General features: G+C 39.0%; 2 protein-coding genes across 4 annotated transcripts in view; both read left to right on the top strand.

Annotated features, from left to right (window-relative positions):
* Positions 1-319: 319 nt before the first annotated feature.
* ZC3H11A (zinc finger CCCH-type containing 11A) overlaps positions 320-25,693 on the top strand; it is a 41,536-nt gene continuing 16,162 nt past the window's right edge. Inside the window, exons 1-9 of one of the 3 annotated variants that reach the window (XM_032422138.1) lie at positions 320-459; positions 6,331-6,384; positions 7,758-7,817; positions 15,048-15,246; positions 16,383-16,502; positions 23,363-23,486; positions 24,525-24,728; positions 24,850-24,966; positions 25,227-25,307. In XM_032422138.1, coding sequence (XP_032278029.1) covers positions 15,193-15,246; positions 16,383-16,502; positions 23,363-23,486; positions 24,525-24,728; positions 24,850-24,966; positions 25,227-25,307 — 700 coding nt within the window. In that variant the 5' untranslated portion in view covers positions 320-459; positions 6,331-6,384; positions 7,758-7,817; positions 15,048-15,192. Of the gene's footprint in view, positions 460-6,330; positions 7,818-8,644; positions 8,669-15,047; positions 15,247-16,382; positions 16,503-23,362; positions 23,487-24,509; positions 24,729-24,849; positions 24,967-25,226; positions 25,308-25,693 lie in introns of those variants that run through there. The other 2 variants (XM_032422136.1, XM_032422137.1) reach the window with 2 other exon arrangements.
* On the top strand, positions 392-6,737 carry ZBED6 (zinc finger BED-type containing 6). Its single transcript, XM_032422135.1, has 2 exons — positions 392-478; positions 1,125-6,737. Exon 2 carries the CDS (start codon positions 2,212-2,214, stop codon positions 5,152-5,154), a length of 2,943 nt encoding a protein of 980 aa, XP_032278026.1. The 5' UTR covers positions 392-478; positions 1,125-2,211; the 3' UTR covers positions 5,155-6,737.

The raw sequence follows: 25,693 nt of genomic DNA, 5'->3' as shown, positions 1-25,693 counted from the left end.
TATGAACCAAATTCTATGAGGGCCTACTGTCTGGTAGACAACAGTTCTCGCGGCTTTCTCGCTTATTACCTCATTTGATTAAAAAATTAAAAAAAAATTTTTTTTAAATCAAAGACGGTTTCAAGAAACCCGTAAGTTTCCAAAACCGCGTTCCCCCCAAAACTAAGACACCCCACGTCCTAGCGCCTCCCCTCTCACGTGACCCTGTGACCCGGGGAAACCATCTTAAGCATCGCCTCATAGAGGAAACTACATCTCCCAGAATCCTCTCGCATTGCGTCGTGCTGGCACTTTTACTGGCCGGGTCTTAGAGCTGAGCCTGTAGCCAGGCGCCATCTTTGACGCTGGCAGTCTTGGATTTCTGCTGGTGCTGCTGCTGTGAGGACGGCGGGCGGCAGCGGCTAAGAAAGAAGAAAGACGTGGCAGCAAGCGGGAGTCGGGGACAGTGTCGGCGGTTCGGTAAAGTTTCTGTTCTCTGGTAACTAGACCCGTTTTTTGATTCCCGGTGGCTCGGGGCAGGGGAGGTGGGGGAGAGGGCGAGGGGAGTGGCCGCGGCCTCCCCTCGCCCCTGGGTTGCGGCCTAGCCCGGGAAGTCAGAGCGGGTCCTTGGGCCCCGCCGTAACGATCCCCCTCCCCTACCCCCCGCCCGCCGCCCTCGCCGGGGCGAGCTGGGAGCCCCGGGCTCCCGCTCTCAGTTCCATTCACCCCACCCCCATCCCTTGCACCCCACCCCCACGGCGCCTGCTCCTTCCCAACAACCTTCCTCCCCTCCCCCACATCCGGTGTTGGCGAAACCGTAGGAGCCCGGAGCAGCCCCGGAAAGCCGGCTTGTTCCCCGTCTCCCGGAGAGAGAACTGACACTAGCTTGCTTTCTCCGCGACAACAGTTTCCCTAGTTTAGCGGACCCCCACTGCCTAAATCAAACTGAGTGCCAGGAGCTGAATTTACCTACTCTCGTTCCTCTCCAGGGTCCCACTACTTGGGAGATATTCTCAAACTCCACATACTGAAAGCCACCGACCTTAATCCGGTATCCTACACCCCTTCCCTACTTTAATTAACTCCCACCCCAGCCCTCCGCATCGGAGTCAAGAACAACAGGGACACTTCCGTTCTCCTTGTAGGATTGATGAAACCGTAATGAAGAACACCCCCTAAAGTCCCATAATCGGTGCGGATTCCTATGGGGAAGGCCCATGTTGTTGACATCTTGCAGGCCTTGGTTCTGGACCTTGAGAAGGAGGCTGTGGAACTAGTGATAGCGATGCTTTTTAGGGTAAATGTATGTAGGTATTGGGGGAAGGGGAGGGATCAACCGAAAAGGAATGAAAGTGGTTTAAAGCTTAAATTTCAGTGTTTGCTGTTCATATAGAGTTCCACTCATGAGTTACTAGTACATTTACAGGCAGTAAAGCTTCTCCAGTCTAAAAATGTCTGAAAACTAAATTTGGATTAACTCTTGATACAAACAGTAAATTGAAAATGCAGCTTGTGACCTTTTAAATTTTTATTCTCAAAACACTTTTTTTAGCCATCCACATTTTTAAAAATTGTATTATTTATATTTAAAGCTGAAAGGGCCCAACTAGCATTTGCTGTTAATGACCAGTATGTGGAGTCTGCTTTATATTCCCAGAATTGACTTTTTGGGTTGTATTGTCAAATCACAGTCCTAAGGGATGAATGTTGAATGATGCACTATGTTTTTGTTTAAGTGAAATTTCCTGAAAATAATTAATTTCAGAATTAAGGGAAATTGATGTTACTACCATGACACATCATTAAAATATATATTTTTAAAGCTGAAGGAATTTCAAGGAGATGTAGTTCTTGATGAAGCAGAAAGGACATGGGCCTGGGATTTGGAAGACCTGGCTTCTAGCTGCTGCTAACTCTATGACTCTGGGAAAGTGGGCCTCAAGTTCTTTTTTTCTATAACATGAAGAGATTGGACTATTTGAAATCAGATTCAGAACTCAGAAATTGGAAGGGATCATAAAACCCTCTAAGAAAAGAGTTTGGGAATGTTCTCCATTGCTGTCACTTTTCCTCCAAAAATAACCTGGCTTGAAAGTCATTGTTCCAAAGGGAATTTGATTCCCCATAGAAATTGGAGACAAGGTAATGCAATTAGAGAGGAACAGCTGTATTTCTGCTTGAGTAACAAACCCACTAACAGATTCTGGTACGAATTTTGGAGACATAAAGAGAATGAGTGTATGTACCTTAAGTGTACCAGTTTCCTCACTCTCTCCTGGCAGACGATGCAGCACTTTTAGTGGTGCTGGGATTCTGGGATGTGTTCCTATTAATTCGAATACAGATGAAGAAGATGTGGTAGAGGGAAAGATGGTGGCAGAAGGAATGGATAAAGAGGCAAAATTGCCTGCTAAAAAAAAAAGAAAGAAGGGTTTACGGATTAAGGGGAAAAGGCGAAGAAAAAAACTGATCCTTGCGAAAAAGTTTAAGGATTTGGGATCTGGGAGGCCTGTTGCAGATGCCCCTGCTTTATTAGCTTCCAGTGCCCATGAGCAGGATGAAGAAAGTCTTTTTGAGAGCAATATAGAAAAACAGATCTATCTACCTAGTACCAGAGCCAAGACCTCCATTGTATGGCACTTCTTTCATGTTGACCCCCAGTATACCTGGCGAGCTATTTGTAACCTCTGTGAAAAAAGTGTTAGCAGGGGCAAACCAGGCAGCCATCTGGGGACATCTACTCTACAACGACATCTGCAGGCAAGGCATTCACCTCACTGGACCAGGGCCAACAAATATGGAGTCACTAGTGGGGAGGAGGATTTTACTTTGGATGTGCCTTTATCTCCCTCTTCTGCTGGAAGCAATGGAAGCTTTGAATATATGTCTACTGATCCATTAGATGAAAACAGAATGGGTAAGAAACGTGATAAATCAGTATCTGATGCCCTGAGGGCAGAAAGAGGGAGATTTCTCATCAAAAGTAATATTGTCAAGCATGCCTTAATTCCTGGAACAAGAGCCAAGACATCTGCAGTTTGGAATTTTTTTTATACCGATCCTCAGCACATCTCAAGAGCTGTGTGTAATATATGTAAAAGAAGTGTGAGCCGGGGTAGGCCAGGTTCTCACTTAGGAACTTCAACTCTTCAACGACACCTGCAGGCCACACATCCCATCCATTGGGCTGTTGCCAACAAAGACAGTGGTGCAGTTGGAAATGGATTAGATGAGGCTGAGACTGAGAGAAATGATCTCTTAAGCGATCCTCTGCATGGAGAGAAGTCTACAGGCAGCCATGATTTAACAGCTGAGGACCTTAGTGACTCTGATTCAGATGAACCTCCTGTGTTAGAGGTTGAAAATAGTAGAAGATCTGAGAGTCCTATTCCTGTAGCAGAGCAAGACGCTCTGACACACGCACAGGAGAGAGAAACAACGTATTCTGAAAATTCTGTCTCAAGTCAAATAAGTCAGGCAATTATTCAAATGATTGTGGAGGATATGCATCCTTACAACTACTTCTCAACTCCAGCCTTTCAGAGGTTCATGCAGATTGTGGCCCCTGACTATAGGTTACCATCTGAAACTTACTTTTTCACAAAGGCCGTACCTCAATTATATGATTGGGTCAGAGAAAAAATTTTCTTAACTTTGGAGAATGTTCAAAGCCAAAAGATCCACCTGACTGTGGACATATGGACCCATGACCCATCCACTGACTATTTCATTGTGACTGTACACTGGGTCTCTTTGGAAACTGCACCTTCTTCCAGTAATGGCAGGATCCCCAATTTCAGAAAGTGGGCAGTACTTTGTGTAACAGGGTTGGCCAAAGACTGCTTGATAACCAACATTTTACAAGAATTAAATGACCAGATTGGTCTGTGGCTTTCTCCTAATTTCCTTATTCCTAGCTTCATTGTTTCTGATAATTCCTCTAATGTGGTACATGCAATCAAAGATGGCGGTTTTACCCATGTGCCGTGCTTCCTGCATTGTTTAAATATAGTCATTCAGGACTTTTTTTGTGAGCACAAAAGCATTGAGAATATGTTAGTAGCTGCTAGGAAAACCTGTCATCATTTTAGTCATTCAGTCAAGGCCCGTCAGATTCTGCAGGAGTTCCAAAATGATCACCAACTTCCATGGAAGAATTTGAAGCAGGATGAAACTGGCCATTGGATTTCTACCTTTTATATGTTAAAATGGCTCTTGGAGCATTGCTACTCAGTTCACCATAGTCTTGGTAGAGCCAGTGGAGTTGTGCTCACCTCCCTTCAGTGGACTCTAATGACTTACGTTTGTGATATTCTTAAACCATTTGAGGAGGCCACCCAGAAAGTGAGTGTCAAGACCACAGGATTGAATCAGGTGCTCCCCCTAATCCATCATCTGCTCCTTTCTCTGCAGAAACTCAGAGAAGATTTTCAAATAAGAGGTATTACTCAGGCACTCAATCTGGTGGACAGTTTATCTCTGAAACTTGAAACTGATACCCTACTGAGTGCCATGCTTAAATCTAAGCCCTGTATCTTGGCTGCTTTGTTAGATCCTTGCTTTAAAAACAGTTTGGAAGACTTTTTCCCTCAAGGTGCTGATTTAGAAACTTATAAGCAGATCCTTGCAGAAGAAGTTTGCAATTATATGGAATCTTCAGAGGTCTGCCATATTGCAACTTCAGATGCTTCTGGTCCCTCAGCCATCGTAGGAGCTGATTCGTTTACCTCATCCATAAGAGAAGGCACCTCCAGTTCAGGGTCTTTTGATAGCTCAGCTGTAGATAATGTTGCCATTGGAAGCAAAAGCTTCATGTTTCCTTCTGCCATAGCAGTAGTTGATGAGTACTTCAAAGAGAAGTATTCAGAGATCTCAGGAGGTGGTGACCCTTTGATTTACTGGCAGAGGAAGGTGAGCATATGGCCAGCTTTGACCCAAGTTGCCATTCAGTATCTAAGCTGCCCCATGTGTAGTTGGCAGTCTGAATGTATCTTTACTGCAAATAGCCAGTTTCACCCAAAACAGATCATGAGCCTGGACTTTGACAATATAGAACAGCTGATGTTTTTGAAAATGAACTTGAAAAATGTTAACTATGATTATTCTACATTGGTTCTGAGCTGGGATCCTGGGAATGAAGTTATTCAAAGCAATGAAAAAGAAATACTACCTTAATTTCTTTTTCCTTTTTCCATTTGAAATGGGCAACTTGTTGCTATGTTACTGTATCCTAATTGCTATAGTTGTTATATATAGTTATACTAATTATTCTTTATACACAAATCTGGGGAAACCTGAAAACACAAAACGTGCTGAAAATTCCTCAGAGGATTAATAATAATGCTGACAAAGTGAAGATTAAAAATTTCACAGTAGTAACTCAGTGTAGCTGTCTCTTGAAATTTTGTTTATACCAATTAAGAGAGAAAAGATACTTTTTAACTTAAAAAATATAGTGCAGCATTGAAAGGCTTTAGGCTATTTCTGGCTGGTAGATTGAACTTGTAATTTGGTTTTAAGTAAAAATTTCTCCCATCATGGGAAGTTTGATTGCTCTGAAACCAGGGAAATTGAGGGAAAAACGCATACTAAGCTGGTATTCCTCCCCCCCCCCCCATTTTTCTAGTTTTTTAAAAACCCTGATCCATACTTACAGCTTGGCAAAAACAAAACTCATGAAATTTAGAAATTTCTAATTGCCTCCTCATACTGGTCAGCTTTATCATTTCAACTTACTGAGTGTGATAGAGTTACCCTTTATATTTAGGATTGGATCTATGTAAAAGGGAAACATTAGAAAACAATCAGGAAAAATTTACTTTTAGTCTTTGAATAGCCTTTTTTAACTTTCAGAAAATAGTGTAAAAACAATAAAATAAAGATTGTATGGGTACTTTTTACAAATTTATGGGCAAATGACATAATAAAAAGTTTACAAAAATTGAAAAAGATTGAATGGGAATTGGAGTAAAAGCCCCAGGAGCACACTTTTGACAAACACAGTGTCCATTTCCCAAAGAATGTTTCTCTGCTTTTAAATGATCTTAAATGTCTTTAAATATATATGCTGAATGATCCATAATACTGTATTCTTAACTGTGAGATTGTTTTTTGGCTTCTAATCTTAGCTAAACATAAGCACTCAATATTTTCAGGTGTTAGGAATCATTACCTCACTGGTAAAATGAGAGAATTGATCGCAGTGATCTTTAAAGTCCCTTTCCACTCTTAAAGTATATTTCTGTGGTTGAGTGGGAGGCCAGAAAATGATGACTTTTAGTAAAAGTCTATTACAGGTTTCAGACTGAATAACTAATGTAAGATCCCAATTTTTCCTTTTTTTCATTTTAGATTTGGGGATATTCCCTGCCCAAAAATTTCCTGGAAAATTGACTAGTATTAAGTGTGAGTAAAAGGTGTCCACTTTTTTTTAAGTTTTGATTTTAGTTTTGTCTTGGATAGTATTTGGCAAGATTTAGCCTAGAAATTATGTAGTATTTATTACATGAGAATCAAAATTGCTTTGTTACGGGGCTGGTTTCAAAATTTAGAACTCATTTCTATGTATCAAAATCGTTTTTTGTTTTTGTTTTTTGGGTTTTTTGTTTTTTGTTTTTTTAATTCTTAAATGGTAAATGTACCATTGTGAAATGAAATTTCAACTCCAAAAGTTTACCCTTTTACTAACTGGAGTAAATGAATAATTATAAAGTCTTTAGTTGTAGCCATCACTTGTGAAAGAAAAAAAAAAAAAAAAACGAAACCAGGCTGCCTAAGCAAGCCTTTGCAGGGCCAATATTGAATGTCATGCCAGTGACACTGGTGTTGCTATAAAGGAAGAAAAAGTCTTCCGTTAGATAGAAGCTTTCTGGATTGTGACAGTGCCAGTTCAGGACGGCTGTAATGCTGCTCTGCCTTCCACAGCGTGCTGCACCACTCTGTAGTTACTCGGTAACTATACGTTTCTATCTTTTTTGGTTAAACACTCCCTGAAGATGAGAAATATGATGTACATACATCCGTATTATACACATTGATTCACGTGTAAGGATTTCCCTTCATGTTTATTCTGTGGGCTGGGCACAATTTAGTGTAACATAGCGATACACGTCATGATACTTTGGTATAAGAGTAAGTTCACTATTTTTATAATGAACCCAAATCTGAAGGCTTTTGTAGTGTATTTTAAAAGGGAAAACTTACCCAAATGTTTTATTTCTACACATTTGTGTATATGTGTGTGTGTGTGTATAAGCCAGTTAGTATATGTGTATATGTATATTATATACATAAAACACTTTATATTTTTTCATACAAGTATGCTTTTATTATACAGATAATAAAGATGGGGGAAGGTTTCTGTTTTTTTCTTAATAGGTGAAGAAATCTTGAAGACCAGAAATTGGATCTTATTGAATTTTGGTGTTCTTTTTCTTTTTTCTTTTTCTTCTTTCTTTTTAAATTATATTGTTCGGCTATGGAAGATGGATTTTTTTTTTCCAATAATCCTTTGACTCTGAAGTTCATCTTTAAATGAACTCTCTTTTTTGTTGGTTTTTATTTTTGTTTTTGTTTTTGAGGAGATAACTAAGCCTAGCTGTCTCCAGTCTGACAAAGGTTATTCGAATGGACTTAATCTCCCAGTAGTTGGGAGATGTTTTAAAAACACGTCCTGTGTTTGAATTGTGGCTGAGAGGTTTCCTTGGCAATGTGAGGAGGAAAATTCTTTCTGCCCCATTATTATTAATTCATGGATTGAGTGTTGGTTCGACCTACAGGCGTAATAGATTGGAACTCAGTGAAGACACAGAGGTTCCTGTTGAGAGCAACCAGCTAATGTAAGTGTGGGAATGGGTTTTTTCTCATTAAAGGAGTGAATATTTTTGTAATTTAAGGCATAATTTTCCTGGATCAGTAAGAAATTAAAAAACCATTGTCAAGATATTTTTTTCTTGTAATTACTTACAAGCTTTTGGTTTGGGGATGGAAACATTTCCTTCCCCTCCCCCCTTTTTTGATAGTACATGCACTTTATAAAAAAGGTAAAAATAATATACCGAGGTGGAATCTCCCTGTGATTCCATTTCCTCTTAGGAAAGCACTGTCGGTAGTTTATCCATGACATAGTTCCATGCACATAGCTGTGCCTCATCTGTTTTTTTTTTTTTTTTTTTTAAATGACAAGATAGTATTCCTTTATATGGAAGTGCTGTAGTTTAACAGATCTCTCATTGATAGACATTTGGAGTTTTGCCATTAAAAATAAAAATAGCCCACATCCAATAACAGCCCTTTGTGAGCTATTTCCCAAGAACCAGCTCTCAGATGTAAATTTGTAGAATTATTACAATTCTCTAAAGAGGTTGTACCAATATACTGAGTAATTAATGATGTCTTTTTTGATTTGTAAAAGTTCTTGACATACCCTTTTTAGTAAAAATACTAATCTTTGGTCATGTTGCTGATCTTTTGCTATATAAGTGTTTTACATTTTATGTAGTCAAATCTGTCAATTTTATTATGATTTTTAACTATGGCATCATGCTAGGAAAAGTTTTTTTTTCAATCTGAGCTTATAAAAAATATATCATGCATTTTTTTTTTTTTTTTGCAGTACTTGGATGGTTATATTTTTTATATTAAAAATGTAATCTAGGACTACCCTATGATCCAGCAATCACACTACTAGGTATTTATCCAAAGAACACAAGAATACTAATTCAAAGGGTTACATGCACCCCATGTTCATTGCAGCGGAAACAGCCCAGGTGTCCTTCAGTTGGTGAATGGATAAAGAAGATGTGTGTGTATATATGGAGCTAGAGAGTATAATGATAAGCGAAATGAGTCCATCAGAGAAAGACAGATACCTTATAATTTCACTCATATGTGGAATTTAAGAAACAAAAGAGCAGAGGGAAAAGAGAAGCAAACCAAGAAACAGACTCTCAACTGTAGAGAACAAGCTGATGGTTACCAGAGGGAAGGTGGGTGGGATGATGGGTGAAATAGGTGGTGGGGATTAAGGAGTGCACTTGTGGTGAGCACCGGGTGTTGTATGGAAGTGTGGAATTACTATTGTACACCTGAAACTTGTATTACACTGTTTGTTACTAACTGGAATTTAAATAAAAACTTAAAAAAAATTAATCTAGGGATTGTAGTTATATGGCATTGCCTCTCCTTCCCATAAGCATGGTCAATAAAGGTGTCAAATAGTGCTTTCCTTTTTGCTGAGCACAGTTATGAATTCAGAATCTTTTTTTTTTTTTTTTTTTTGAGACAGAGTGAGGGAGAGAGAGAGCATGAGCAGGGTGGAGGAGCAGAAGGAGATGGAGAAGCATACTCCCCAATGAGCAGGGAGCCTGATGCGGGGCTCAATCCCCAGGACCCTGCGATCATGACCTGAGCCGAAGGGAGACGCTTAACCAACTGAGTCACCTGGGCACTCCCAGAATCTTTCTTAGTATAGTGCTTTAGTTAGTGAGCTAAAGCCTCTTTGCCATCTTTGCTTTTATTCCCTTAGAACCTTTTTATATGAAGTAGAAATTTTTTTTTTTAAGTGGGAGACGAAATTTTTTTGTTAATTTCAAATGCTACTTTTTTCACAAATCACATTTGTGGACTTGTTTAAATTCTGTTGATCTTAAAGTCATTTGAGAATATTATTAAATGGTATATTTCACATCCATTATAATATCAAGGAGAGTGAGGTCCTCTCTTCTAAAATTTTTCTTTATCTTAGTTATTCTAGATGATTTTATAGTCCATCAGGTTCCAATAATAAACTATTCATTTGATGTATACATTATTTGGAGAAGTAAACTGCTTTAAGCCTCTACTCCATTCTCTCTCCATTATCCAGGTCTTCAGTGCCTTGGTAGTTTCATAGTTTTTCAGTTTTTAATTTAATGTAGGTTTTGTATACTTCTTCGTTTTCTTCCTGTATGTTTTACAGCTTTATTGTGAATGGGACTTTGTTACCAAGCTAGCACATGGGAAATTTACTGATTTTTAAAAATACCTTATTAAATATGTTTTAATTGATTGCTAGATTTGCTAGTTTGCAAGCATATAATCTGTAGGTACTAAATTTTTTTTGCCTCCTTTCTAGTCTTTATACCTTTCCTTACTTCATGTGCTAGACTCGGAAACAGTATTGACAGATAGTGGAGACAACAAGTGCTCCTTTTTTGTTTGTCTGGAATGAGGTCACTTCCAGTGTTTTACCATATTGCTTGTGCTGATGGTTTCTGATGATTGAGTGCATGTATGCTAAGGAGGTTCCTTGTAATTATAGTAAGTTTTTATCAGGAGTAAATGCTGCATTTTACCTTTTTTTAAAGCCAATTTATCTAAAAAAAATACCATTTTTAAATCCTTTTTTTAAACCATGTTTTCCTTTTTGAAATTTTAAGATACTTGGGGCGCCTGGGTGGCTCAGTCAGTTCAGTGTCTGCCTTTGGCTCAGGTCATGACCTTGGGGTCCTGGGATGGAGCCCCATGTCAGCCTCAACTTGGAGTTTGCTTCTCCCTCTCCCTGTGCCCCTCCCCCTGCTCATACACGCTTTCTCTGTCTCTGTCTCTCTATCAAATAACTAAATGAAATCTTAAAAAAAAAAAGGTTTTAAGATACCAGAGTTTTTGTTTTTACCCACCCTTTACTCATTACATTTGTTAATGTAATGAATTTTTTAAAAAGATTTTATTTATTTGTGAGAGAGAGCACATAAGCAGGTGGAACGGCAGGCAGAGGAAGAAGCAGGCTCCCCACTGAGCAGGGAGCCTGATGTGGGGCTCGATCCCAAGATGCTGGGATCACGACCTGAGCCAAAGGCAGATGCTCAACCAACTGAGCCACCCAGGTGTCCCTAATGCAATGAATTTTTTTAATGTTAAACCACTCTTAGTCCTGGAATAAATGTTTTTTGATTATGTGATCTTATTTTTTTAATATACTGTGGTTCAGTTTGCTTTATTTTGGATTTATCAGCTGTATCATAAATAAGATATCCAAAGCAGTTGTTTTAAAACTTTTTTAAAAAGCAGTGAAATAGTGGAAGTGAAGTTCTTTTTCTCAACTTAGAATACTTCCTTAAGTAATTTTTTTCAAGAATACATGGAGTATATAGATGGTATACTTTTTGAGACCTTGTCTAAAACTTCTTCCAAATCCTGAGATCTTGAAATGTAGTTTGAAAGGCCAAATCTAAGGTCATAATCTCCGCTTTATTTATTTTTAAAGATTTTATTTATTTATTTGACAGAGAGAGACATAGCGAGAGAGGGAACACAGCAGGGGGAGTGGGAAAGGGAGAAGCAGGCTTCCCACTGAGCAAGGAGCCTGATGCGGCACTCAGTCCCAGGACCCTGGGATCATGACCTGAGCCAAAGGCAGACACTTAACCCACTGAGCCACCCAAGCATCCCTGATGAACCCCTGTTAATTTAAAGACTCAGGTTTATTCAGTTCAGGGAAATTTTGTTGTAGTATTATTTTATTCTTATCTCTACCAATTTCATTCCTTTCTTTTAGAATTTCCATTGTATAGAAACTAAATCTCCTGGAATTATTTCCATCTTAAATACCTTTTCTCTTGTGTTGACATCTTTCTGCATTCTAAGAGGTAGATATCCTGACAATATTTTAAAATTGAATTTTTGTGTTTTTCATCAGCTTATTCTTTTACTTGTATTGAAATCTCTTTTGGGTGGCTCAGTCAGTTAAGCGACCAGCTCGATTTCAGCTCAGGTCGTGATCTTGGGGTCCTGGGATCCATCCCCGCATTGGGTTCACTCAGCAGGGCTTCTGCTTTTCTCTCTCTCCCTCTTCCTCTGCCCCTCCCTCTGCACATACATGCACGCTCTCTCTAAATAATTTTTTTAAAAATCTCTTTGGGGGAAGAGGCTAGAAATTTGAGTTTTCTTATTTCTTGAACTTTCTTTTGTTTTCTCTCTTTCTCATAGCAGATACTCATTTGTATCAAGCTGTATCCTTTTGGGGTAGAGAGGGGCAGAGGAAGAGGGAGAGAGAATCTTAAGCAGGCTCCACACCCAGTGTGGTATCCAGCATCGGGCTTGATCTCACAACCCGGAGATCCTCACCTGAGCTGAAATTAAGAGTTGGACGCTTAACTGATTGAACCACCCAGGAGCCCCTCAGGTTGTATCCTTTAAAGCTTACTGAGAACATGGCAATTTTAAAGGAATTTATCCTTTTTCCTACATTAATTCAGGGGTGGGAGGGGAGAGGACCAATTACTTATCTTGGCTTCCTAGTTTTGCTATTGAAAAGTATTCATATTTTCTTGGCATCATGAATACTTTTGTTTTTCCTTTTTAAAACTTAAATTTATCAGTATGGGGGCACCTGGGTGGTTCAGTCAGTTAAGCAGCTAGCTGTCTTGAGCTCAGATTGTGATCTCGGGGGCCTGCGATCAAGTTCCGTGTCAGGCTCCCTGCTCAGCCATGAGCCTGCTTCTCCCTCTGCCCCTCCCTCGCGAGCTCTGTCTCAAAATCTTTTTTAAAAAAATTTATCAGTATGCATCTTGGTTTTGAGTCTGCAAACTTGGGGTAGTAGTGATTATTGTCAGTTTTTTTTTTCCCTAAATCTCTGGGGAAGGCCATTTTCTTGAATAACAGTTACATTCTTCCCCCCCCCCCCCACCACCCCATAGAAGGATAAAGAAGTTAAGTGTTTAAAACAGATACATGAAGTTACTGTTCTGTTGAAACATTAGCAAGGCTGTGTCCATCTGCTCAGCATTCAGTCTTCATGCTCTGCCTACCTCTGAGGGAGTTTTGCAGAGCCTAATTTTTTTTAAAATGCAAAACAACAAAAAAAAACCCTAACATGCAATTCATGCTGTTTTGTTACTATTTCATAAGTACCATTTTGTTGTTTGATTAGTAAGTTGGGGGTTCCTGAAACAAGCACCAGTTTCATATTTGTTCTTTGGGATATTGTTTCAAAAATGAAATTGATCCCTAAGCCTTTTTTCCCCCTCCTTTCTAAAATATTTTTCTATTGTAAAACTTTTTCATTCTCCTCTGATTAATACTTTTCCTTTTTGCATATGTGTCATTGTAATTATTTGAATATCCCTTAGAAACTTGATCCTGTTTCAGGCAGGTTTTCTGTTTTTTGAGGCAGTTTTTTTAATTACCTTTTGGTGTACCCTCCATTACAGAATGCATTCCTTGTGTTTGGGGTCAGGGGAATCCTACTAGTGGATCAGTGAGGTGCTATTAAAGGACTAGCCCTTGTCCCATTCTGTAGTGGATCAGTGATGGACAAGCCATTAGGCAGACTTAAATTTTTTATTATATATTGTTGCCTTGTATTAGAAAATTGAATGTTATTATCAGCATAAAACAGTAAATAGCCACCTATAATCCTACCAACCACTCTAGTAGTAACTGTTGCTAACATTTTGGTCTTGTTCTTCCAAACCCTGTTGCTTCATCTTCACCAGCATTTAATGGTGTCAGTGTTCTGGATTTTGGCCATTCTAAAAGGAATTTGCAATTCCCTAATGATATACGATGTTGAGTATCTTTTCATATGTTTATTTACCATCTGTGTGTCTTATTTGATGAAGTGTCTGTTTAGATCTTTTGCCCATTCCTTAATTAATTTGTTTTCTTGTTGAGTTTTAAGTTCTTTGTATATTTTGGATACCAGTCCTTTATGAGTTACGTATTTTGCAAAGATTTTCTCCCAGTCTGGGACTTGTCTTTTCATTCTCTTAATAATGCTTCCACAGAAACCTCACCAGAAACTCCTCTAATGTTTGGATTTTCTAGTAGCAGTTTCTTCTAGGCTTTTTCTGTCAAGTGCCTCAAAACTCTTCTAGCCTCTCCTGGTGACCTGATTCCAAAGCTTCTTCCACATTTTTAGATATTTTTTCAGCCATACCCATTTCCTGGTACCAGAATCTATAATACCCTGCATATTATCACATTGCTTGGATGTACCGTAATTTTTTAAAACAGACCCCAGTTTCTGAACATTTAGGTGTCTGGATGTGTTTTCATTATTAGAAGCAAAGTGGTAGTGAACTTTCTTGTGTATTATTACCTTGCATATTGGTTGAATATTTACCTCAGGATAAATTCTAGAAATGAAATTGTGAGTCAGAGGGTATTGCAAATTTTAAAGGTTTTAGTATATGTTCAGTGGCACACTCTTAATTCCTGACCTAGGTTGCTGACTTCAAGGCTGGTTCTTATTGTGGCCTGCTTTGCTTGGATTAGGGTTATTAGTGGGAGATATGATTGAATTTTATTTAATTGATTCCAAGTTGTCAATCAGTGTTTCTGAAACCTGGTCTTCTGATGTACGAGTTTGCAGAAACCCTTTCCAAATTCTGGCATGTGCTCTTGTCATGTGTTGTTACTTCTGTAGAAGCTTTCTAGAACACTTCAGTGTGGGGGCCTGGGTGTGGCAAGGGCTGACGGTGGGGGCTGTTGGTGGTTTTTTGTAAGCACTGTTTTATGGGAAGAATCCCAAGGACGACTTCTGCTCCTTGGCCATCTTCATTACATAAGCTATTACATAAGCTAGTTCTACAGATGTATCCAGGGGTAATTGTTTCAATTATTCTAGTGAGACAGTTTTTCCCACCTACTTAAAATTACATACTTTTGAAATAAAAATGCTTGTGAAAATATTGGAACTTTTGTCAGATGAAAAAAATCTAGTTTGTTGGCAATGTAGATTTAGCAAATACCCTGTGTAAAATAACATAAGTCCCATTCATGACCTAAAATGTAGATCATTTATGGAGTTAGTGCTTATTTAATCTTATGTTGAAGCCATGTAACAAGCTCCATAGAGAATATGAAAGAAGGGCATGGCTGCCCTTAACAAAAGTTTTACATTATAAATGAGAATGTATAATGTTCACATAAGAATAAAATATTAATCAGGGTTCACAAAGCTCTGAATAGGCAAGTACATAATATAATTAAAATTTGGTTTTAACAATGTGCTCTCTGAGGTGATTTGGAAGAGGAAGTTGAAAGAATTTATCTGAAATACTTTAATTCATGTCTCCTCATTTTAGGATTGCATTTTAAAGACGATTTCTCTGATTGAGTTGTCTTTTGGAAGATTAAACCCATTTCAAGAGGACTTGGAGCTGGTCCTCGCCTTGAGGAAGCAGTGGCTTGTTTTCAAGAAGCCACTTCCAATCTAAGGATCTACCCAGCATGCCTAATCAAGGAGAAGACTGCTATTTTTTTTTCTATTCTACATGTACCAAAGTAAGAATTGGCATCTTTAAAATCAGTTTTTTCTGTAATTTCTCTAATGAGATTTGATAAGATTTTCCCAATATACTAAGTTTTTATGTTTTGTTTTGCTCAACCATTTATTATCTGCTACCATTTTCTTAGTAGAGAATAGTACTCCTAGGAGAATTCATTGTTCATCCTTTTTTCCTTTTCATTGTATGTTCTTCACATTCTACAAAAGTGAAAAAGTCCACAGCATATAGTCATCATTCACTTCTCTTATTGATAATAATTACCTGTTAATAATTAATAATTACCTATCAATAATTACCCCTGTTCAGGGTGCCCTTGATTCAAATTAGGAGCACTTTGGCCTGGCTTGTAAAGTTTGTTTTTATTTACTTTGTATTAAATGAATGGGTGGGTTGTATCGTACTTGTAGAAACTGTTGTGGGTTGAATTTGATTTTTTCTTCAGATTTCCTGCTGAGTAATAAAGCCATTCTTCTAAATATGCTTTTGTAGCATTTTTGCTTTTTCTGTGTCAAAACTTCCTGTTTTTCTGCTTGATTCTTCTGCAGCTCCACTGGGACATCTATCCACTTTTCCGTTCCTTTGTGACTAATTCTATCAATGTATATGTTGTTAGAAAAACTTCTGAAATCATCTCAGTGCCATGTTTAAAATGATCGGTTTTGAGCAAAGCTCTGAGCATATATAGCATTTTGTTTCAGATATTGCCATTGTAGAGGTATATAATGAAGCATGGAATTGTACCTAAATCCTAATCTATTTGTGATTTTCCATCAAAAGCTAGTTACAAAAGTCAAGATGTATGAAATGGTTTTGAAGAACTATAAAATACACTTTTTAGTGTAATAAAGAGTACCACTTTAAATACTCCCATTTATTTTTTTCAGCCCCATTTCCGCTTATGTCATTTATCTTGTGAAATCAAATGAAGGATACTGTCAAGAAATAGGTCATAGGAAATTATAAATTTGTTGACCTCAGGTTGTTCTTGTCTTCCACCTCAGTTTTCTACCTTGCCTGTCTGTCCTTATTCCTTTGTGTTTGTCTGGATGCCAGGAAGCTGTTAACAGTGCACACTTTACCTAGGATCTGTTTTGGTACCACAGTTCTTTTCTGTATTCTTTTCATTTACAGGGTGACAGCTGTCCCTTCCGTCACTGTGAAGCTGCACTAGGAAATGAAACTGTTTGCACATTATGGCAAGAGGGGCGCTGTTTTCGACAGGTGTGCAGGTTTCGGCACATGGAGATTGATGTAAGTTTTTAGTTTGTGTTATAATAAGCAGTCTGGTGTTGTGATGGGCCAATAAAAAATATAGGGAGAAAGGGGCTCCTGGGTGGCTCAGTCGGTTAAGTATCCGACTCTTGATTTAGGCTCAGGTCATGTTCTCAGGGTCATGAGCTCAATCCCCATGTCGGGCTCTGCGCTGGGCATGGAGCCTGCTTAAGAAATGATACCTTATATATAATGTGCAGGTTACATTTTTTAATGATGTAGTGAAATTTTTGTTATAATGCTCAATATCTTGATATTTTGGAGTATGAGTTGGTTTCATTTTCTGGGAGCCAGTTTGGTAATGTATCTAAAGTGTAAAAATTATATGTGTATCATTGGGGAGTATTTATATTTCTATATTTATTTTAAACAGTCTCAAACTTAGAGAAAACATGCAGGTACATTATAAAACATTTTTCTAAGCCACTTGGGAGTAAACTACATTCCCTGTCACTCCCAAATACATTCATGAATATTTCCTACAAAAAAGGACATTCTCGGGGCGCCTGGGTGGCTCAGTCGTTAAGCGTCTGCCTTCGGCTCAGGTCATGATCCCAGGGTCCTGGGATCGAGCCCCGCATCAGGCTCCCTGCTTGGTGGCAGGAAGCCTGCTTCTCCCTCTCCCACTCCCCCTGCTTGTGTTTCCTCTCTCACTCTGTCTGTCTCTGTCAAATAAATAAATAAAATCTTAAAAAAAAAAAAAAAAAGATATTCTCCTAGATAACTGTAATACAGCCATCAAAATTAGGAAGTTAACACTGATAGATTACCTTCGTGTAATCCTCAGATCCCATTCATTACCAGTTATGTCCTTTATTGCAGAAGGAACGAGTCCAGAATGGACTGTCGAATATAGTTGTCATTGCTCTCTCATTCTCCTTCAATCTAAAACAGTTACTCAGTCTTTCTTTACTTTTCATTTGCCTTGACACTTTTGGTAGTTATTGGACAGTTATTTTGTAGGATGTCCTTCAATTTGGGTTTGTCTGGTGTTTCCTCATTACTAAGTTCAAGTTATGTACCTCTGGCAGGAATATCATAATTCTTCTCAGTGCACACCATTAGGTGGCACAGTTATACAATTTTAATTATCCCATTACTGGTGGTGTTAACTTTGATCACTTCGTTGAGGTGGTTTGTACCAAATTACTTCACTATACAGGTTTTCTTTTTGTAACTAATACGCATCTTGTGGAGAGGTACTTTGATACCCTGTCATTTCCCCATTTCTCACCAAATTTTGTTTTTTTCCACTTATTTATGTTTGTGAATTCATGGTTTCCTTTTTTATTCAGTGTGTTGTACTCCATTACTATCATTTTTAATCCTCAGATTGACCCAGATTTGCCCAGTAAGAGCTGTTCAAGCTGATTTTTGTGTCCTTTTGATGTTTTCATCATTCTTTGAACACCTTTTTGCGTTCTGGCCTGACAAGATTTTTCAGGTTCATCCTCTATTTTTCCTCCTCCAGTCCTGGAATCAGTCATTTCTCTAAGGAGCCCTGGTTCCTTTTAGTGAAGAATGATATGTATAGAAATAAGATTTCAGCAGCTCCTGGAGTCTCACTGCTTCCAGGCCTACAGTGGACAGAACAAGAGTGTATAAATGGATTTACATACAAACATTTACATCATCATTTATTCTCTATGTCTGTGTATTGAAAATCATGAGTTCACATAGATGCTTTCAGTTCACTGGCACTGTAGGGTTTAGGCTTCTCCTTTTACCTACTTGTAACTCTCTTCTCCAAAAGTGAGAAACTTGTCCTTAGTATCACTGATTCTATCAGTCCTCTTGTTGTGTAAGCCAATATTGTATTCCCAGCCTCTTCCTTCCCCTCAGGCTCCGACATCACACATGAGGCTGCTCTTCTACAGGGACGTCTTTCTTATCTTGTTTTGGTTCCAGCAACCCTGTACCAGGCTTCTGTCCCTGCTCCACCATGAGGCCCTCATCCTCACCATGCTTGGACCCCAGCATCCTACTCTGGACTCCTCTCCCCATGAATGCCCTTTTTGCACCTTTGGACTCTGCTCCTCTGTGTGCGGCAGCCCTCCCATGTGAGATGCTTACTTTTCTCACCCTGCTCTCACCCTGGAATGTGTTCCAGCTCTTTCTCACCCTGGAATATATTCTACCTCTGTACCAGGCCCCCACTTGGGAAGACCCTGCCTTCCTTACCCCGCTTAGTCATTGTTGCCCATTCTAGGCTGACCCTCCATAAATATACGCTCCTCATCCTACATTGGGATCTCTTCACAAAAGCTTTCCTCACCCTGCTCAGGCTCCAGCACTGTGCCAGGCCAAGCTCCTACACAGATGTCCTCCCAGCCCCTCATGATTTCTGACACCTAAGCCAGTTCCACCTTGTCACATGGTGCCTTCCTCATTCAGTCAGGCTCCAACACCCTGGTCTGGGCCATGTGCCCTTCCCTCTCCCAGCAGGAATGCCTACCTCTCATTTCTCAGCCTCACCTAATACCCTTGGACCAATTGCTTGAGGGAGGTGGGGAAGGAAGGAAGGGACTGACTGCAGTTTGTATGCCTGGGCTCATAGAGCTACTCCAGGTGGGCTGCAGATTAATGGCCTTTTAACTGCATTCTGTGCTGCCTGTCTTCCAAATTGCAGGGAATTCACTGAATAAATTCAGAGAAATTCTCTGCAGCTTTTGAAAATTCAAATTGTTATATTGTTGGCAGAGTATAATTTGGCACAACTCCCTAGAAGGTATGTCAGGGTCTCTAAGAACATCTACATTGAGAGATTCCCTAGAATCTCCTGAGACTCAGCATATAGTTATATTCATGGCTAAGATTTATTACGGTGAGGGGCCCCTGAGTGGCACAGTCAGTTGAGCATCTGACTCTTGGTTTTGGCTCAGGTTGTGATCTCAGGGTCATAAGATCGAGCCCCATGTCTGGCTTCGAGCTCAGCAGGGAGTCTGCTTGAGATTCTCTGTCCCTCTCCCGCTGGTGCTCACTCTCCCTCTCTCTAAAATAAATAAATATTTAAAAAATTTTATTACAGTGATGGGGAGATAACACTGTCTGATCATAAGAGGAAAAAAGACATAGAGTCTGGAGGAATCCATGTGTGGATTGCTTTTATGATCTCCCTCCCACGAGGGTTCACAAAGAGTACACACTTCCCCCAGCAATGAAAATGCAGCACTGTATGTGGGATGTCTCGGCCTAAGGAAGCCCAGTAGAGACTCAAACATCCACGGGTTTTAATGGGGCTGGTCACATAAGCACCCTCTACCTATCATATACCAAAATTCTAGACTCCCAGAAGGATGGCCGGTGTTCAGCACAAGACATATTATTTGCACAGTCTAGGCACTGTAATCAGTTAACAGACTAGGAACATTCCAAGGGCCAACTTTGCAAGCTGGGTATCTAAGGTAGCAGTCTCAGGGCTACTCAGTTAACTCTTTTTTGCACAGTCTTACTTGGCTACATTTTTCAAAAATACTGTATGCTTTTCCTACCTTTGTCTCGTCTTTGCTTTTACGTGCAAAAGCAGATATATACAGAATTACTCATTGTAGCATAATTTATAATAATAAAAATATGTGAAATAACCTTCATTTAAAACAAATTTGCTACATTCATACAGCGAAGTGCTGGGTAGCTGTTAAAAATTTTTTAAAGGGCAACTTTATTGGTATGGAAAGATGAGGCTATATTGTCCATGAAGAAGGGAGGGGCAGAATAAGGTGCATAATATGCTCTCATTTGTGTAAAAAAAGGAGAAGAATTTGTTTTTCATTTGCATGTGTATTTTTCAAATCTCTGGGAGCATAAAGGAGAAACTTGACAGCAGTGGCTGTCAGGGAGTGGGGACAGGAATGGAAAGGAGCCTTTTTACTGTAACCCCTTCTGTTTACAGTTGATTTTCATTATTCATGAGTTCCATGTTTGCAAATTTGCCTACTTGCTAAAATGTATTCGTAACCCCCAAATCAGTACTTGCGGTGCTTTCACGGGCCATCTGCAGACATGTGCAGAGCACTGAGAAATTTGAGTCGCCTGACTTACCCCGGCTGAGATCAGACAAGGTGACACCCTGCTGCCTTGTTTCAGTTCTCATACTATAAGCAGGTGTCCTTTTTGTGGTCTGTTTAATGCCACCTTTTTTGCATTTTGTCCTTTTCTGTCTTTTTTGTGGCTGATTAAAATGGCCCGCAAGTGAGATGCTGAAGTGCCATGTAATGTCCCTAAGTGCAAGAAAGCTCTTACGTGCCTTACGTAGAAAACACACGTATTAGATAAGCTTCATTCAGTTGTGAATTACAGTGCTCTTGGCCTTAGAGTTCAGTATTAATGAATATATATTAAATGAGGTGTCTTTAAACACAAACACACATATAACCAGTTTATGTATTGATTGATGAAAATGTGACAAACTTGCAGGAACCTGACTCTAACTCTGTATTTCCCTTAGGAGCAGAGTGGTTCAGTATTGGATAATTTAGTATTCATGGTGACCTCATAAACATAACTACTTCAGATAGTGAGAATCAGCTATATATCTTTGGACCATGTGCTGTATTCAACCTTTTGAACATTTAAAGAAATGATTCTATAGGAGAGTGTTATTATGGAGGATGTGTTGCCAAGTGAAAAATATGCAGTTATTTGGAATACCTTTCTTTCATGTGTAGATGTAGGCATTTAAAATTTTTTTTCTTTATTCTTTTTTTTTTTTTTTTTTAAATAGTAAGCTCTATGCCCAGCGTGGGGCTTGAACTCATGACCCCGAGATCAAGAGTCGCATGCTCTGCCAATTGAGCCAGCCAGGCACACCTATAATTTTTTTTTTTTTACGTCCAAGAATTCTATACTTAAGTGATTCTCTTTGGGTAATAGCATGGCAGGCATTTATTACCATTTTCCAAGTGGTTTTCATTATTTGTGCATTACTTTTCATTTAGAAACAAAATCCAGTAAGTGGATTTTTAAAAGGGAAATTTTATTGGTATGGAAAGATTAGGAGATTTTGTCAGTGAAATAGGGCACTGACAATAAATGTCATGTGACTCCTGTATGTAGAGGATACTATTACAGAAGTCATTCAGTAATTTGAAAACTGCTTCCAGGAAAGAAAGAAAAACTTAAGCAAAGACAGACCCAGAAGCAAGAAAGATTGGCATTAGGTTCTGCCTTGAGGAAGGAGTAATTGAATAATTGTTGTAATTTTTATCTAAAAAAACAGTGGTAGCTATTATTACATTTAACCTTTTGGGTGTGCCAGGAGACCAGTTCTTTGAAAGGTAAAGGAATTTGCTGTACTTTTTAAAAATAGGTGATCATACACGTGGCAATTAACTCAGGACATAAATTTTGTGAATATCTTTTTTTTTTTTTTACCAAACCTCCTTTCAGAGATGTTGAGCTAATTTACATTTCCATTATCAGTACATGGTACTGTTTGGTTCTTCCACATCCCTACTCACACGGTGTACTATCAAGTGTTCAATCTCTCAATATAATAGATTTTCATCTTTGCCCTTTTTGATACATTTGAGGATTTTTTTGTGATTTTTTTTGTAATGCTGCTGTGCTTTCCTAGAATTTTAAACCTCAGCTTGCTTATGATGACAGATCCAGCATAATCCAACAGATCCAAATCTGTCTTCGCCCTTTGTCCCTTGATTGTCACTATCCACTGCCTCCAAGCTAGTCACTATCCTGACTATTCTACCATAGAGAAATTTTGCCTGCTTTGATCTCCCCATCAATGGAATCACCCAGTGTGCACTCTTTTGTGTCTGGCTTCTTCCTTCTGCACTGTCCTGTTAAGCATAGGGATGGTTTATTCCTTCTCAGTACTGAATAACATGCTATTGTATGAATAAACTACAATGTATTTATCCATTCTGGTATTGATGTACATTTGAGTTTACATTTTGGAGCTATTATAAATAGTATTGTTTTCAGCCATTCTTTATACACATCTAATGTATAGAACTAATGTATGTATTTCTGCTGGACATATGCCCTATGATCCAGCAGTTTATTCTAAGTGTGAGGGTATCTTTTTCCTCATTTCCCTTCATAAGAGTGAGGTAGCTTGGGAAGGAAAAGTACCATCCTTAGTGTGTTATTTGTGCCTTACTTTGAGAAGTCACGAAAGGGAAAATTTTCCTCAAAGCTGTGAGCTCTCAGTTTTAAATAAACTACAGTTTATTGAGTCCTTTCTATGTGCTAAGTGTTTCATATACATTATTTCATTTAATCCTCATAAGAAACCAAGTAGATAGCTCCTGTTACTGCCATTTTATGGCTGAAGAAACTAAGGCTGAGAGGCATTAAATTATTTGTCCAACCTCACATGGCCATAACATAATGTTATCTTTGCTGCTAAAATCTTAACTAATACATTGTCCTGCTTTTCTAAATTAAATATAGGCATTTAGGGGTTCCAACACAGTACATGAGCTACTCCCTACTCCCTTCATCTCTCCCTCAAGCATGGAGTGTCACTTTCAGCAACCCCTCTTCCTCCTGCTCACAATCAGTTCACATGCCTCCAAGTTTTGAAGCCTGAATGAACTTCATTCAGAAAACAAATTACCAGGGGCGCCTAGGTGGCTCAGTCGCTTAAGCATCTGCCTTCAACTCAGGTCATGATCCCAAGGTCCTGGGATCGAGCCCCACATCGGGCTCCCTGCTCGGGGGGAAGCCTGCTTCTTGCTCTCCCACTCCCCCTGCTTGTGTTCTCTCTCTTTCTGTCAAATAAATTAAAAAAAAAAAGAAAATAAAATAAATGACCAAATTAATACAGGTCACACCTCATTTTTTATTTGAAAACAATGTGTTTTTTCTTCCTATAGAAAAAACGTAGTGAGATTCCTTGTTACTGGGAAAATCAGCCAATGGGATGTCAGAAACTAAACTGCGCTTTCCATCACAATAGAGGACGTTATGTTGATGGCCTTTTCCTACCTCCAAGCAAAAGTGAGTTGTGTTTTTAATTTTAAAAGAATAGTTACAAGTTAAGAACACCTGCTATGTACACTGTACAGAGTACTTTACATACATTGCCATTTAGTCTTGGGAGAGAGTAGTTTTATTTCCACTTTACAGATGAGGGAACTGAACTTTTAATTTTAAAGGTTAAATGACTTGTTACCAAAAGCCATATTGCCTCCCGAATGTTTCTTGGCATGACAGTTTAGATTACTATAGCTTCATTCCCCATTTTCTTATCAGACCCAGTGAGTTTTCCAAAAGAAACTGGATTCTCCAGGCCGGGGTTTGGCAAATCTGGTCCTCCACCTATTTTATAAAATAAAGTTTTATTGGAAGGAAGCCATGCCCATTCACTTGCATATTTTCTATGGCCAGATTTTGTGCTCCTTCTGCAGAGTTGAGACACAGAGGCCTACAAAGCCTAAAGTAGTTAATGTCTAGCGCTTCACAGAAAAAGTTTGCCAACCCGACTCTAGGCTATAATCTAAAATAAAATTTACACTCCCCCAAAAGCTAGTTTTTATTTCCAACATCTTCAACATTTCCTACTGGAATGATCAGCCATTTAAAAGCCACATCTTATGTGATTAAAATTTGATGCTACATATTCTCTCCTCTATTTAAGAGGAAAAAGTAGGCTTGCTCCTCTCTGGTTTAGTTCAGAAGTGTTATCTACTATGTCTTTTAACAGCTACTTTTTTGCTGAGCAAAAAGCCTCAAATTTCAATATTAAAATTAAATGTCTAGAATTTGCAAACAATTTTATGCATCTAGCCTCCAGATTATTCTGTCTTTTGAACACCTACTTTGAACATGTTTGTGTACAGTGAAGAGTTATTAGCTAAAAGCCATTTTTACCCTCTATGGGAGTTTAGAACCTAATTGTGAAAATGGAGAAATCAGGTAAAAAGAAATGAATTGTCATAAGGAAAAGCACCAAAGTTAGCATATGTGATTGAAGATTTTTGATGAATTGGAACTTTATCTTCTATTTTTAATTTATGACTGATGTCGTATGTCTAGCTGTTTTGCCCACTGTGCCTGAGTCACCAGAAGAGGAAGTGAAGGCTAACCAGCTCACAGTTCAACAGAACAAATTGTCTGTCCAGTCTAATCCCTCCCCTCAGCTGCGAAGTGTTATGAAAGTAGAAAGTTCAGAAAATGTTCCTAGCCCCACCCATCCACCAGTTGTAATCAATGCTGCAGATGATGATGAAGATGATGATGGTAAGTTTTAGCTCTTGCTTTAAGGCAAATAAATGGTCAGGGTCACTCAATGAATTTGAATCAGGATTAAAGCTTGAGGCCTGCTGTTAATTGTAAATTTGCCTCATATGTCGATACATAGATCAGTTTTCTGAGGAAGGTGATGAAACCAAAACACCCATCCTGCAACCGCCTCCCGAAGTTCATAATGGATTACGGACAGCCTCTGCCCGGAAACCTGGGGTCAATTTGAAGCAAGGTAAGAAGAGGCTACATTGATGCTGCTTCCTGCTCATAAATCTGAAAGCACTGTTGAATGTGCCCAAACTATTTTAAATACATTTGAAATTTAGATCACGATCACCACCACCTCTCTGTCCCCTGACGCCACTGTACACACACCCATACTGACACATGTTCTCTTACTCATTCAGAAAACATTTGAGTGCTTACGCACAAATAAAATGCAAAGGGCACGAGGTGTTAGTTCCTCATGTGATTTCTATTTGGATTTCTCAGGTGAATGTTTGAATTTTGGAATAAAAACTCTTGAGGAAATTAAGTCAAAGAAAATGAAGGAAAAATCCAAGAAGCAAGGTGGTAAGTCATCAGTTTTGACATGGATGGTTGAATTTTGCTGGAGAAGAGTAACAAGGACACTTATTAAGGACACTCGCAGCAGCCAAAATGAGCACATAGAAAATGAGCACATAGATTTTGACTTCTGTGGCTTGTTTGAAGTAAAACACAGACTTATTTAAATCAGGGCTGCTTTTTTAGTACTTGAAAGAACTGCTTTATCTTCAGAAATGCAGCTCCAAAGAACAACATATAAAAATCATACTGAGGGGTGCCTGGGTAGCTCAGTTGTTAAGCATCTGCCTTCAGCTCAGGTCCTGGGATCGAGCCCCACATTGGGCTCCCTGCTCCACGGGAAGCCTGCTTCTCCCTCTCCCCCTCCCCCGGCTCGTGTTCCTTCTCTCGCT

The sequence above is a fragment of the Phoca vitulina genome, unplaced genomic scaffold, assembly GCF_004348235.1.
Source record: "Phoca vitulina isolate PV1807 unplaced genomic scaffold, GSC_HSeal_1.0 scaffold26, whole genome shotgun sequence".
Taxonomy (NCBI): Eukaryota; Metazoa; Chordata; class Mammalia; order Carnivora; family Phocidae; genus Phoca; species Phoca vitulina.
The sequence above is the reverse complement of the archived record's forward strand: the minus strand, read 5'-3'. Positions and strand labels throughout refer to the sequence as shown.

Bases quoted from the DNA above. Each gene is read 5' to 3' on its own strand.
- ZBED6 (XM_032422135.1), top strand. From the start codon at position 2,212: ATGAGTGTATGTACCTTAAGTGTACCAGTTTCCTCACTCTCTCCTGGC.